The sequence below is a fragment of the Diabrotica virgifera genome, chromosome 7 (assembly GCF_917563875.1).
Source record: "Diabrotica virgifera virgifera chromosome 7, PGI_DIABVI_V3a".
In the NCBI taxonomy this organism is placed as follows: Eukaryota; Metazoa; Arthropoda; class Insecta; order Coleoptera; family Chrysomelidae; genus Diabrotica; species Diabrotica virgifera.
Genome location: NC_065449.1, coordinates 105,263,876 through 105,278,764, shown reverse-complemented (window position 1 = coordinate 105,278,764; position 14,889 = coordinate 105,263,876). Strand labels below are relative to the sequence as shown.

General features: G+C 33.9%; 1 protein-coding gene across 1 annotated transcript in view; it reads right to left on the bottom strand.

The window, feature by feature from the left end:
- LOC114330659 (homeobox protein caupolican) overlaps nt 1-12,665 on the bottom strand; it is a 260,203-nt gene extending 247,538 nt beyond the window's left edge. The window contains exon 1 of the mRNA XM_028280065.2: nt 12,045-12,665. Coding sequence (XP_028135866.1) covers nt 12,045-12,083 — 39 coding nt within the window. The 5' untranslated portion in view covers nt 12,084-12,665. The remainder of the gene's footprint in view (nt 1-12,044) is intronic.
- Between the last annotated feature and the right edge of the window lie 2,224 nt (nt 12,666-14,889).

Here is a 14,889-nt window from a genome sequence, read left to right as displayed (position 1 = left end):
AACTAAGTGACCGATAAATGTCACTTTAAAAGTTATTTCTTTGTCCAAAGCACCAAAGCTAACATTATTTTAATGTTTTCCGAGAATAAAAATACTAAGCATAAACTAACGACATCAGTGGCGTAACAAACTCCGTCGGGGCCTCCCCCAAGAATTGGAAATGGGGCGTTCTTTAAAAAATTCTATAATACAAATATAAGTTTAAAAAACTTATATTTGTTATAGCCCAGTAAAATACGGCCATAGCGTGTAATTTTCAGTGTCAGCACCAAAATAGTCAAGTCAATACATTTCGAGTTATTTGCGAGTGAAAATGTTTACTGTTCAACAAAAAAAAAACACCTTTTCAGGCGGCTTTCAGTAAAAGCAAAGTTGTAGCTCATGAAAAATTGTTCTTATTCGTCAAATTCCAAATCAAAATTTCAACGTGAAATAACCAAAAAATGAAGCACTTTTCGGGGAAAACTCATTAAAACTTTATTAAAGTGTTTAAAAAGAGCTTTATTTTTATTTTTTATAAAAATTTCTAGCAACAAAACTAAGTGAGTTCCACTCAAAATAAAGTTAACCCCTTTTTTGGTAAAAAAAAATCTTGAAAGTCTCCCACCATTTAGCACCCCAAATTAAACTAATCAGTACAGCTTTTCAAATTACTTAACTTTTTTTATATGACCTGAAGTTTCACCGGTTCGAAGTGCTTATTTTTGAAAGGGTTCTAGTTACAAGAGCTTGAACGAGTCACTAATTATGAGTGTATGCAAATTTTGAACGGCCATATCTTAACCACTTGTTATCGTACAGAAACACAAAACAAAACTAAAATATTTATAAAAGCAAAACCTACATTTCTTTACTGTTTGAGATTTTTCGTATCACTATTACTTTTTAAGTTATTTTGAAAAATGGACATTTTTCCAAAATAAAAAACTTCTTTTACTATAAAACCAATTTTTAACTTTTATAAAAAATAAAAATAAAATTTTTTAGACATTAAACAAAAGTTGTAATGAGTTTTTCCTGAAAAGTGCTTCACTTTTTGGTTATTTCACGTTGAAATATTCGATTTGTAGTTGAACGAATAAGAAAAATTTTTCATGAGCCACAACCGTTTTTTTTATTTTTTTTATAAGCTACATTTTTCCTAAACATATTTTTTCGATAATATTTAATTCGATAAAATACTTATTTTTTAAGTTATCTGCGAAAAACCGCCTGAAAACATTTTTTTTTGTTTAAAAATAAACAATTTCACTCGAAAAGTATTTACTTAAATAAAGAAACTCTATAGAATAAAAGTTGCTTATAATAATAATTAGTCGATTTATCCATATCTGGACTTATTTTAAACGTATGTTTTTCACCCCCGAGAATGGATGACTTTCACTCCCCAAGTAAAAGGAACCAACGGCACAAGTCCAACTTTGAAGAGGAGAGTAAGTAGAACCTAAATCCAAATTGTCAAGCCAATCCGTCGTGACGCTGATAATTACACTTCAAATCGGTCATTTACTGGGCTATTAGCGTATTCATGTACTGTTTATGACAACAGTAGAACAAAAATTCATAACTGATGACATTATTACATAGTATTATTCTATGAGATGAACAACTTTCTTCGTGCACTACTATCAGCGAGTATATCACAATTTTATTAATACAAGACATAACATCTATCTGATGGGCAACTTCATTTTCAATGCTACATTGCTTAAAAACGTTGCGTAGCGTATGTATGCGTAAAATAATATAACAATATATAAGACGACAAGATGGGGCCCCTGACCTATTAGGGCCCCCACCCCGCAGGCTTTATGCTGCGGGGGCCTCTGGTACGCCCCTGAACGACATAAATTATTAACGACACCACTCAAAAAATACATCATTCCAATTATCTTGATAAATTGACTCCAAATGTTCTATGCTTTTACCGGGGAAATGTCACAGACATTTACTTTTCCAACTTCGAAAGATGGCGGTAGTGTCGTTATTCCTTTGGCCGTGAAATGAATACTTTTATTCCGGAACAATGACACTTTTCAATTGCTCTGACATGCGACGTGAACGTATCGTTATTTATCACAAAAACAGTTTTTCGAGAAGTGTCCTAGGTATTATTCGTTAATTTAAAAAAAAGTGACCAATATGTATTTTAAAAGAAAGGTTGCATAACTCAAAATTTTGATCTTTTTTCTTTCTTAGGTAAATCAGATATCATAGTTTTTTGGTTTTGACTCTTAGACAATTAGAAACATTCACTTATCCATATTCTTTGTTTTTAATTTATAAATTGTTGCAGTAACTGTTTAAAATTTACAGTTAAATTAAGATCTAAAAAATATACTTTTGTCTCCCCCGAAAAAAGTTGTTTTGAGTTGGGACACTTTTCTTCCAGATGAGCGATGTGTGGGCCTAGATAATACAAATATAGTTGATACTAAATTAAACATTCGTTTAAAAAAAGAAGATCAATTTCTTTACGTAAAATTACCAATAAATCATATTCTATGATTTCTAAAAATTACTGAAAAAGATAAGACTTCTTTTCAGAAGAAACAAAAGGTTGGATAAAAATGGAGACAGGACAGGCTTCAAAGATAACAACGAAACCCGTAATATACATATCACTTATCCTAGCCTACTAGCCTCACCTATATACGAATAGTAAGAGATATTTAAATCATTAAAAAATAACAAGGCACCTAGTGCAGGAAACGTCCCTGCTGAACTAATGAAATTCGGCACAGCAAAATTATCTGAAAGCCTAGCCAAACTTGTCCAAAGCATTAACGAAGTGAAGTCCAAGAAGGATGGAAGACACCATTCATATTTACCATACACAAGAAAGGCAGAAGGGGCGATAGTAGGCATCTCTGTGAACAATTCAGTCAGTAAATTATACGGAAAACTGATTAAAGGTAGGATAGAAAATAAAGACAAAGATAGAGAATCCCAAAAAATAAGCAGGATTCAGGACAGGTACATCAACTATCAACTCTTATATTAGAATGAACGGGTACCATTCTGTCTTCTGCCATTGCCCATTATGTAGCCACCAGAATAATTATTTTAAACTGTTTGTCATTTAGTCTAGTAGTCTAGTGAGTATATGTCATTTGTATAATTGAATATGGATGTGCTGAATAGCCTCCTATTTTTTAAGGAAGTGTCCCTGAAGATGCTCAGAGAGCGAAAGTACTTGGACAAGACTTAATAAAGAACTCAGCTCGATATCTACTTTTTATTTAAACTTATATATTCGAGCATATAACCGTATCTTATTTTAAAAGAACATTAGACTGATTTTTATGAGTCATCAATGAGTACAGATATGGAGACCCTGAAAATAAACAGATGCACAAAAGTAAAGAATACAACAACGTGTGCGGTCCTCTTCTTCAGAACAGCATCTACTGATAGTTTGTTAAAATATAAACTAGACTAAAACATGTGGTCAACAATGTAGACCTTAAAAATCTATACATGAAACTCTGGAACAAGCGTTATTTGGTATACTTAAATATTTGGTTACCAAATAGTTTGTGACTGCCACTCATGAAAAAAAGAGACTCAAAAACGAGAAGACGTAAACAATTGCCAGACGAAGATCCGATTTGATTACGTATTATTAGGCAGGCCGCACATCAAAGAAACATGAAACGTAAATTACGTTTCATGGAAGTAAAACAGTGCTAAACAAATATACGTCCGGCCATTATGGAACTCTCCCGAAAATAAAAATGTGTCATGAGCATGAATCACACTCGTTCCATTGGTAGGCGGACTTTGAGATTTGTTTAGCAGTGTTTTAGTTTCATGAAACATGTTTTTCGTTCCATGTTTCATGTTTTTCGTTTCATGTTTCTTTGGTGTGCGGCTTGCCTAATAGGATAAAATCTGGAGAAAAATGCTTCTGAAGGCTTTAAAAATAAGTTTTTTGCGTTCGAGAAAGTACAAGTTTTAGAATGATGTACATTGATCCGACAGGTCACTTCTACAAGATCTTGTCAGCAAAACGTAAGCCTTCAAAACTAAGACGGCATAGGACGATGGAATGTAAAAAATCGAAGGTTGACTCCTCCTCCTCATCATAATGGCTTGCCGGAATGCTACTTTCATTGCTGACGAAATATGCCTAACGCGACATGACATAAGTGCTGACTGGATTTTTCGCTGCATTTACATTGTAGTGTTGTGGTCGAGATGGCCATGGAAGTACTTCGTACATAATATGAATCTAAACTGACTTTATAAAAACACTTTTATCTACGTACTCAATAGACAGACAACTCGTTTCAGCAACGGCGGATCCAGCAACCTTGCAAGGAGGGGGCAATGAAATAATAATTTTCTCGTCACTCGCGTACGCAGGATTCTTTTTCGGTATGTTCTGTTACTTTATTTTTCTTCATGTACCATGTTCTTTCAGAACGTTGGTTACTATCATAGCTATCTTAATTTTATTTACTGCCACTCTAAATCAACCACGAAGTGCTTTTTCGTCCTGGACTGTGTTTGCCTTCTATTATCACTTGCATAATATTTTGTAGCAACCTATATTTGAAAATTCTCATTACATGTCCAATATACTCCACTTCTCTATTCTTGATGCCTTCTATAATCTCAGTAGTCTTGCTGAGACGTTCTAGTATTGTGGAGTTTTGAATCTTCTTCGCCCAAGATACTTTTAAAATTCTTTTATAGAACCATATTTCGAAAGCCTCAATGCAATTTAGATAAGTAGATCGATTTTATTCACAGTCCAAGACTCGACATCATACAGTAAGACCGAGAACACTTACTTTGGAGAAGGAATTCTGTTTTATGTTTCATTCCGTTATTCAATTATCAACAGGACACAATACTCACTATTTATTTTCAATCGTAATTATCTCTTTCTTAAAAAAAGGCGACACCAAGCGAAGTCTCAAGGAGGGGGCAATTGACCCCATTGACCCCCCCTTGGATCCGCGCCTGCGTTTCAGTCAAAGTCAAATAAATACTAAGCTCTAAACGAATGTTGTGCATATCTGCATATGACGCCTGAAGCCGTCATGCGCATCTGATAGTAGTAACGGTATGACGTATTTAGGCGTCATCATGATTTAAATGGTTAAGAGTTAAGACCTGGTTAAGACATAAAAGCAAAAATTCCTATCAGCTCTAAGCTGTGAGCTTAGTCTCAGGCTAAGCGAGTGTTCCATAAGCCGGATGTGCAAAGAGTCCAGTTAATCCAATTATTAAGGTTCTAGAATCTAGATATATTGTGTAAAATTGATAACGACACAATTTTGTAGCCATGTCATTCAATGTCTGATTTGAAATTACCAAAGTACAGTTGTCACCATTCTTTATATGTACATATAACATATATAAACAATGATGACAAATAATATAGATGAAACATATGTATAAATTTGATCTATACTGATGAATTGAGTATGTATAGCAAGTATAGTCCCATAATTCATATTTATATTTTACGTCAAATTACTTTTAGATCTTTTACCGATAACTAATGTATTTTCATTTGTAGCAGTTGGTTTTTCTACGTGAGCTTTTTCTACATTAATTTCGGTCCAGCAAAATGAGATCAAAATTTGACCATTTAATTTCATTATTATTTGATATGATATATCTTGGTGATTTATTGTTTATGTAGACAACAATGTAATTGAGACTATGAGAGCAAGAGTGGGCTAACCAACATTTTGTTGATATTTGAGTTATAAATTGCAATCACTTCTAACGGCCCAAAGTTTTAAAGCAAAACCGGTCTAACCAACATTTCCGTATATTATAACATAAATCTCTCCAGTAAGGTGATTTTTCATTATAGAAAATAACAAAAATTTGAAAACACGAATGGGCTAACCCACGAAGTTGTGGTATAGACCAAAATTGTTCAATACATTAATACGTAAAAGAATGCAAGAGTTGGCTAACCTTTGTAGGATAGACCGGAACTGCTAATCAAGGGTACGTATCACACAATCTAACCCTCCATTAAATACAATTGCAATACAAGAAAACAAATCCTTTTACAATTTACTACAAAAATACAGCAATAATGCTGTATTTATATTTATATGAACTAAATGATGTTCTCTTTTAGTCAATAGATGTCAAAAATAGGACATCCAGGGAAATACTTCACCTAGATCTAGATTATCTTTATCCCGATGGACGTCCGTCCAATAACCGAAGCAACAACAAAAAGATCTTCTGGAATTAAAAATATCACAAGGAAAAATTCCTGTACTGGCTGTATACCATAAATCACAAAAAATAAAAAATAAAAACCTTATTTTGTAAAAGGTATATGTATTTAAAATCCCTAAAAAGGGCTGTATCACAAAACGTTTTCGGAATCAATATTCCATCATCAGTGTTATCACAGGTTTACATGCTTTAAGCCACCAAAATGTACGGATAAAAACCCTTAAATTGATTTTAAACAGTTGGGGATACATTATGTTATCTGATTTTGAAGGATGTTAAAAATATTTCCGGATTAACCCCTGGCATCACATGACATCAACCATATTGGTTGGAAAATTGTAGGTAGAACCACAGTATAAAGAGGGACAGTAGAACCACTCTCCGAAAAATTGGAAGTAAAATCTGTAGTCGCGCATGGCAACCGCGCAATGTTCTTAGTCGCTTTTGCCCCACTCTCGCATTGCTAGTCGCATAGAAACGTACGGATTTTAACAGGGAAAACCCGCATCCACCAATGGTGAATTACCAATTGCGTACTGCCGGTATTACTTCTTGAAATCAAAGCGCCGACAGAGGAGTGGTTTTACTGTGGAACCTGTATATACTGTGGTAGAACCTTACATGGCAGAGTTTAGGTGACAACTGAAGAACGTATACAGATTTCAAGATAGAGAGCAATTTGCTGTAGTTATAGCCAACCTTCAGTAATGGAGAAGGCACCTTAAGAAGAAGGGCTAAATCAATACTATATTTTGCCATGACAAAGGTTTCTTGCCACTCTTAATTGTATTGTAGTAATATACAATATGTGAATTTGTACTATTAGAGTTTATCATAAGTTTATCATTTAAACGCATAACGGCCATCTTCTATTTTTTCGGCTACAACTCATATTAGAAGAAAATTGATCAAACTGTCAACCCTCTTTGGTTTTATTATAGTTTAAAATTATTGCCGGTTTAACATTCTCTTTAGAAATGTCCGCCACTTTATGCAGTGCAATAATAGCAGTAAAACGCATTTATCATTTTTGGCATGTAAAACGCCAACGTTTACCCTTGCCTTAATTAACAAAACATTGAAGTTTTAGGATTTCTCCCTGCGTTTCTAAAAGTTCTGGAGGTATCTTTTTCTACTTTTTTTTTGTTATTGTTAAACATAGTACCTACTTAAATTTGTCTGGTTCTTTCAGCAGCTCATCAGCAAGACCAACCGAAGTGAACCAATTGTCCATAGTTATACTATGTCGATTGCTGCCGTACTTAAAGAATTTTTCTTAGTTGTTTTACAAAAAAAAAATCGCTACTGGTAGACCTCCTGTTTTCGTTCCTTCTCCTAAATATAGACAAACGTCAACTAGGTACTTTAATGAAGAGTTGCAAACCATAACAATCTTTATAAACATCTTAAGTAAACATCTGCCACGGAAACCAAGAAATTGCTCGTATATAACATAAGATGATGGTTTATATGACGTTCTGCAAGTCTCAATGAATATTTGCCATAGATATTTCACCTACATGTATGTGCAAAAGGATCATTTTTCTTTCTCTCCTCTATACTTTCTTTATAGTCAAACCTAAGATAATTAGGAACAGGATCTATAGAATGAACCAGAAAGAGTAGGATTAAGCATACGTTTGACATTAAGAATAAGATTATCTTTCTTCACTGCAGAGAGGATCAACATTGCAAACAATGCCATTAGTTCATTTTTCGAAACATGTGATACCCATGATTCGGATTTAGCATACTTGGTACATAGTCTGGTAATTTCGTCATTAGTGTGTTCAAGAATTATGTCGTTTATATCATTGGAAATAAAATGGAAGCAGTGACTGGTTAGCTTTGACACATGTACTATCGGCTAAAATAACATTTTTGTTTCTACAGAAAACCATTTTCTACTGTGCGTTACAGAAAATTTTAAAATTCAATTACGGCTTCCTAGAACTCAGTCTTAAGCCGCTGTAATGACTCTAGGAATTCTATGTCAAACGTATGGGTCTCGGGTGTACCTACTTTTAAAACTATTTTCCACTACACAATATTTTCTAGACTCCCTGTCCACTCTAAAGAATATAAAAATGAAGCTTTTGCAAATTGTATCTTGTTAAAAGGACATTTGGATGACAAAATACTGCCCTAACAACCTTCTATTTAGCTGAATCTCATATTTCTGAAGATATTCTTGTCTGTTCTGTTGTGGAATTATTTTCCGCTAGTGCTTTAGTTTGGATTTGATCCAGTCGTAATACGATATCCAATTGGAATGAACTTTCCACTCTTTTGAAAGCTAGGTATTACTTTCCTACTCACTAAAATGATGAAGAACTTTCTATGGTCATTATTAAGATCGAAAATAATGCTATCTTATCTCTACCTCATGTCAAAAAAAAACAGTCATCTTCCACTGTCTCTCTCTTTTGTTAATTGCGAGCAGCCCATAGAGAAACTCCTATTGCTTCCTAAGGACAATAGAAATGTAAGATTTAATTTTAACCACCAAACAACAGGAGACTTAGATAATGTTGATTACAAAACATCTCAATCCGGTACGAAATATCTTCTACAAACAATACATTTGAGATTTATAATTTTCAAAATAGGTTTATTTTTGAGAGTTAATTAGAAGTACAAAGGTTTTGCGAAATGTTTCTTCCCAGAACACTGCCATTTAATGTGCTAGGCTAGAGTACAATTATATACAATAAAAAAGAAATAAAGTTGTTTTTACAATTGTAATAATGATTTAAATTGCTGTCTTTCTTCCAAGGTGTTAATATTCTGGTATTATAAAAAATTATGAGTACATATATAAGATTTTTATTTGCAATATAAACTTTTAATTTATTTAATTTGCTTAATTAGCTTTAAATGAATGTTATTTTTAGGATTGTGCAATTTAACTACAAACATAACAGAAAGTGTGAAACTATTTGAGAAATAATCTATTGTTAGTTCTCATAAAAGTGTACAAATGTATAAACACAAAGAAGGAAACCATAAAAAAATCAGAAAAAAGAAATTACCTTAATTTGAAGATAAATGAGAATATCAAAGCTTTTTTACAATTTAGTCAGGAAAACAATTGAGGCGACTTATTATCTTTCTATAATCCTTATTGTAAATTCCAAGACCCAAGACTGGGAGGTATTGGCACATTGGCAGAGATAAGAAAAAAGACTAGGTATTTGTTTTTGAATTAGAATGGCAAAGCCACGGGTTTTCTTTAACTAATATTAATTAGAAATTAAAAGACTCAACTTTTGCCATTGGTACTGGTCAAAAATACCAATACAGAAATATTTTAAGTAAAGTTATTATTGAAATATATTGCCCCTTGAATTAGAAGTACCTACTTATTGCAAAGGACCAAATAACAAAGAAGATGAACAACATAAAAGATTATCGTGGCGTGGCTCAGAAACATCCGACAATGGACAAGGCTAAATTTTGAACAGCTGAAGACGGACAAGAATTTGAAATTGTAGTAGTCAACCTCCATTGAGGAGAAGGCACTTTAAGAAGAAGAAGAATAGATAACGAGCTAAATAATAGAAAACAACATGTTCAAATTAGAAACAAAAAAGAAGAACCTAACTGGAGAATAGAATATGAATATAAGTGACTAAAAAACATAGTCCAATGAAGTAGTAACTCCACTTATAAGGTGTTAAGAATTTTAAATATAGAAACTATAAAAAGAGTTTAAACATGAACATGATAATATTGGGGGTAAATTGGTAAAATAAACTCGAAAAAAAAATCTTTTAAGATAGGCACATACAAATGTGATAAGCAAATTAAAATAAAATAATGAAAATGAATCTGAACATTTAAAACAAGTGCAGCTAAGAAAAAGACACAAATAGAGATGAATGAGCTAAAACAAGATTGGACAAAAAGTTTGATTGAACAAAAAAAAATGGATACTGTCTTAATCATGAAAGAATAATGTAATTGGATAGCAAAATTAAATAAAAAGCAAAAAGAACCCATTCCGAACATGTAAAGATTATATTAAATTAAGGAAAACAGAATTTTTATAGTATAGGTACTAATTTTAGCGAAATATACAAGTAATTAAAATTAATGTTAATTGAGTGACTGAAGAAAGAACATGTGATGTGTACTTTATGTACATAATATATCACAATATACCTACTTCCTATAATAAAAAGACATTTAATAAAGGTGGAACAAATATGGAAAACTTATTACTTATATAAAGACTGACGGTTAACACTGTACAAATATTGCTGCTGGTTCTAGAATGTTCCATCAAGAGCATAAAATTGGTGGTACCTACATTAGGCTGACTAGTTTTTTTATTTTGCCTACATTTTTATTTTAATAGAAAGATAAACAAAGTGTGATTATAAACAAATTTATCTAAAATAAATCAGTGGAATGGAGAAATATAACTCGACTCTATGGACTCTAAACTGGACTCTAAATATAACTCGACTCTAGTTTCTTTGCAAAATTGATTAACTATTGAATATTGTACCAGGAAAGAATTTACTTTTGTGCTGGTTGGCGCGAATCTAAAACTACCCCAGAATATGTATAAAAAAATATAATACACGCTGACCTATGTAAAAAAAATGCTTCTAAGAATGTAAACCAAATGCTTTTAAGACTAGCACTCTCGACTGACAATTCCAAATAGTATACTTCACATGATAATACATAATTATAAATAACCACAATATGCATTTTAAAAACTGAAAACTAGTGAGATAATAAAAACAATAAAAAAAGGACTGTCTTCACGTCCACATCTCTTTGGATAACTTTTCAAATCATTTTATATGCTTATATTGGAGTTCTAGAGAGTATTCAAAATTCTTCATCTAAAAAGACTGAAAACGGTAAAACTACTAGAAAACATGGAATGAAAAAAGGAAACAAATTAACACGACTGTTTATCTCAATATTGTTCTGAAGCTATTTTTTTGTGGCATCGTAGTAAGCTTGTTGGAATAAGCCACAATTTTATTTCAAAATAAGTTTATTTTTGGTGTTTCGATTTCCACATTCAGAATTTCTCCTGAGATAAGCACTGAATTAATCCTGTATCATTTATTAGGTTATGATCTAGACATTATTTGATGAATAGCTAGTTACAAAAGGATCAGCATTAGCTACACCAGTTTTATGAACGTGAGACATGTCATATTTGACTATTCAAAAACTTAACAACAAACACAAAATATCTTAAAGAGTCTCAGATGAGACTCTTAGGTATGACAAAGCTGACAGACAAAGAGGAGACCATGGAGTCCCAGGCGACTTCAAACCCCAATCATATTTATTCCTTTATTCAAAAACACTACAAATTTATCACTAACATCAAGTTTGGTAGGATTTTCAAAAGGGATTTGTTGTTGATTTAAGGAATAAAAATAAAATGATTTTGAAAATAGTGATAAACATCCATTAAAAACAATGGATTGAATGTTTGAGACAAAGTTAGTGAAATTACTGTTAAAAGTTTTGTTTATTTTAAGGTGATTGTATCAAAAATTTCTCAAAATGATATTTAAATGTGTTATAGCAAGAAAACGGATGTTAAAATAATTAGTTTGGTAATTACAAACGGTGAATGAAGTTTTGCTCTCACAAATTGTCTCTAAAGCCATGCTGAGTAATGTCGGTGGGGATTTCCGGCACAAGAGAAACTTGTAAGTGGTTAGATATAGGACACAAGGGGGTAGTAACATCTCGTAAGGATGTTGTGTCGGCGAACAGCGCAGGACCGCTGTAGAATTATCCTTGTTTGAATAAGTGATAGGGTACTAAGTTTAACGGTACGGTACCTGAGTATTGGGTGATGCTCGGAAGCCAAACTGGGACATGGTGTGTCCCAGTCGCTGCTGCACTCACTGAGTCGTCGCCAAGGGAAGCATGGCTTCCAGCACACCCGCACGATATCACTATGCGATAATGTTTTGCACTTGTCACAAGCCACGTGGCCGAAGAGCGTAAAAATTCGGTAGCGGACGAAACGTCCAGGTGACAATTGCGGTCGTAGTTGGCCGTGCACTTCTTTCTGGCTACCCGCGATTTTTGCGAATGTGCCCAGTGGGTGGAGCGGAGTGGGGAGGGAGGCGGGAGGGGGCCTCTTCTGTGGTCAGAGCGTCTCTAACGAGTCCTGTTTTTGCAACCGACAGAACGCTACTACTGATGTCACGGAATTCTTTTAACGGCGACAAATTGTCGCGATCACACAACACAAGCGCAGTAGTCGCGGCGATCCGTAAAAAATAGTCGCGAGTGGCGGGGTTCAGCCAACTTTTCTCCGGGGACTGTGTCTCTCTTTCTGAGATACATTTTTGCGGCCTCCCCTCGACGGACCGATTGATCCACCACCACTAAAAATGCGCCCTACTTCTTTTTCCGTTCCCTCCCGCGCGGCATTTTTCCCCTCGGAGGGCGAGCCGCTGGTACCGCCTCGCCCCGCCTCCTCGTCTCGCCCAATGGGGCCGCGTGATGGATCGGCCGCGTGTACACAGCTAACCGCGTACCCTGTTCGCACCTACAGACACGACTCGACCACCGTCACGCTATTTTCCGCCTGCCAGTGCCAGTCTTTCCTTCTTCTTTTCTACACTTCTCTTACTATGCTTGTCGATGTGCTCTACACTCCGCTACTTATCCGATGTTCTGCTCTCTCTACTACTTGTCGCTGTCAGACAATGCCTGTTGTCGCTTTCACCTCCTCCTCCACCCCTTCGGTGCAACGTGCTTTACGACCGCTCTTCACCTTTTATTCCTGCCCTTGTTCGATTTTAATCCCTGCCGAAATTCATAATCTCAATTAGTCACCTTAGCTAAATTCTAGTTATACAGTGCGTCCCGATAACTGCTAACCTAAATAATCTATAGATTTTGAGAATTTAGATAAGAGAATTTCACCCTTTTTTTATTTCTAGATATATTTTCTGATTAATTAATTATACGAGGACCGTGATAAAAGATTATTAAAACGTTGTTAAAAGATTTTTGTTGATAAAAAATTGATAAGTAGATCTACACTGTTAAAAATCTTTCTGCATTTAGTCAACAGTTTTAATCCTGCTGGTAACGATACGAGGGTGGTGCGATATTTTTTGTATGATAGAAGCTTGTTATTTGTAATGTAATCAGTCACACATTTATATCCTTTTCCACGAATATACGTCTGTTTTGGATTATTTTGACAACGAATATTATATTGTGCAAAATATGAAGAACGAAAATAAATTACAAATTACATTGCTGTTTATTGGAATAATTATTAATTTACTTTCGTATTTCTTATGTTGCACACTGAAATATTCGTTGTCGCGATAATCCAAAACAGACGTATGTTGGTGGAATGAACCATAACAAGTGTATTTATTTTTTAGGTGATTCTAAAGTTGTTTGTTAAAATTATATAGGTATTTATATAACAATTATATGACTATTTTCTTCTTTTTCCTCCTTATAAGCAATTCTGTTTGTTCATTTGTTGATTGATAGCTCTGTGGATGTGGAAGGTAAGAAGGTAGGTATAGTGACTCTATCTTTTCTGCAGTCATCCGTTACTTATGTCGATTGGTGATTTATCTCTTGCTATTTTGATCACAGTGGTCTTTCCCATTTTGCTTATTTATTCCATTCATTTGTCTATTTAGTGTCCATTCGTTTATACACAGTACTTTCAGATAGTTACACTGTATTTTATTCTAACGTCTTCACTTCTCTTCTTATGTTCCTGCCCTTGTTCGATTTTAATCCCTGCCGAAATTCATAATCTCAATTACTCACCTTAGCTAAATTCTAGTTATACAGTGCGTCCCGATTATGTAAACCACCAATAACTGCTAACCTAAATAATCTATAGATTTATGAGAATTTAGATAACAAATCTATGAAAATTTCACCGGTTTTTTTATTTCTAGATATATTTTCTATTTAATTTTATATTTTCTGATTAATTAATTATACGAGGACCGTGATAAAAGATTATTAAAACGTTGTTAAAAGATTTTTGTTGATACAAAATTGATAAGTAGATCTACACTGTTAAAAATCTTTCTGCATTTAGTCAGGCCCGGCCCTCGGGACTTTGCCGCCCTGGGCAAGATCGGCGACCACCGCCCCAAAAAAAACTCAAAAATTTTATGTTCATGTCGTTTCAAATTTCACTATGGCTCTTAATATGCTGAAATCTATCACTTAATGCATTATAGGTCTGGATCCCGCGTATGAAAAAAAAGTTTATTAATAGCAAGCTGAAAATTTGTTAATAGCTTAAGGGTGTCTAGTCGGACAAACTTTGATATATGGGAACACTGGAACAGGGGAAGTTTTAATTGTGGGACAGGTTAAAAATTTGGAACGGTCAGACCACGAAAACGGCACATGTATTTTGTCCGACAGAACAGACTTAAATTCTCCGAACAGAGACTAAACTCTCATGCAAAAATCAGACTGCTATTTATCACCAAATGGGCGTTTTAATAAGTGAAACATGTAGAATATGTCAAATAACAGGAATTATGACAGGTGATAAATAGCAGTCCGATTTTTGCATGAGAGTTTAATCTCTGTTCGGAGATTTTAAGTCTGTTCTGTCGGACAAAATAAATGTGCCGTTTTCGTGGTCTGACCGTTCCAAATTTTTAACCTGTTCCA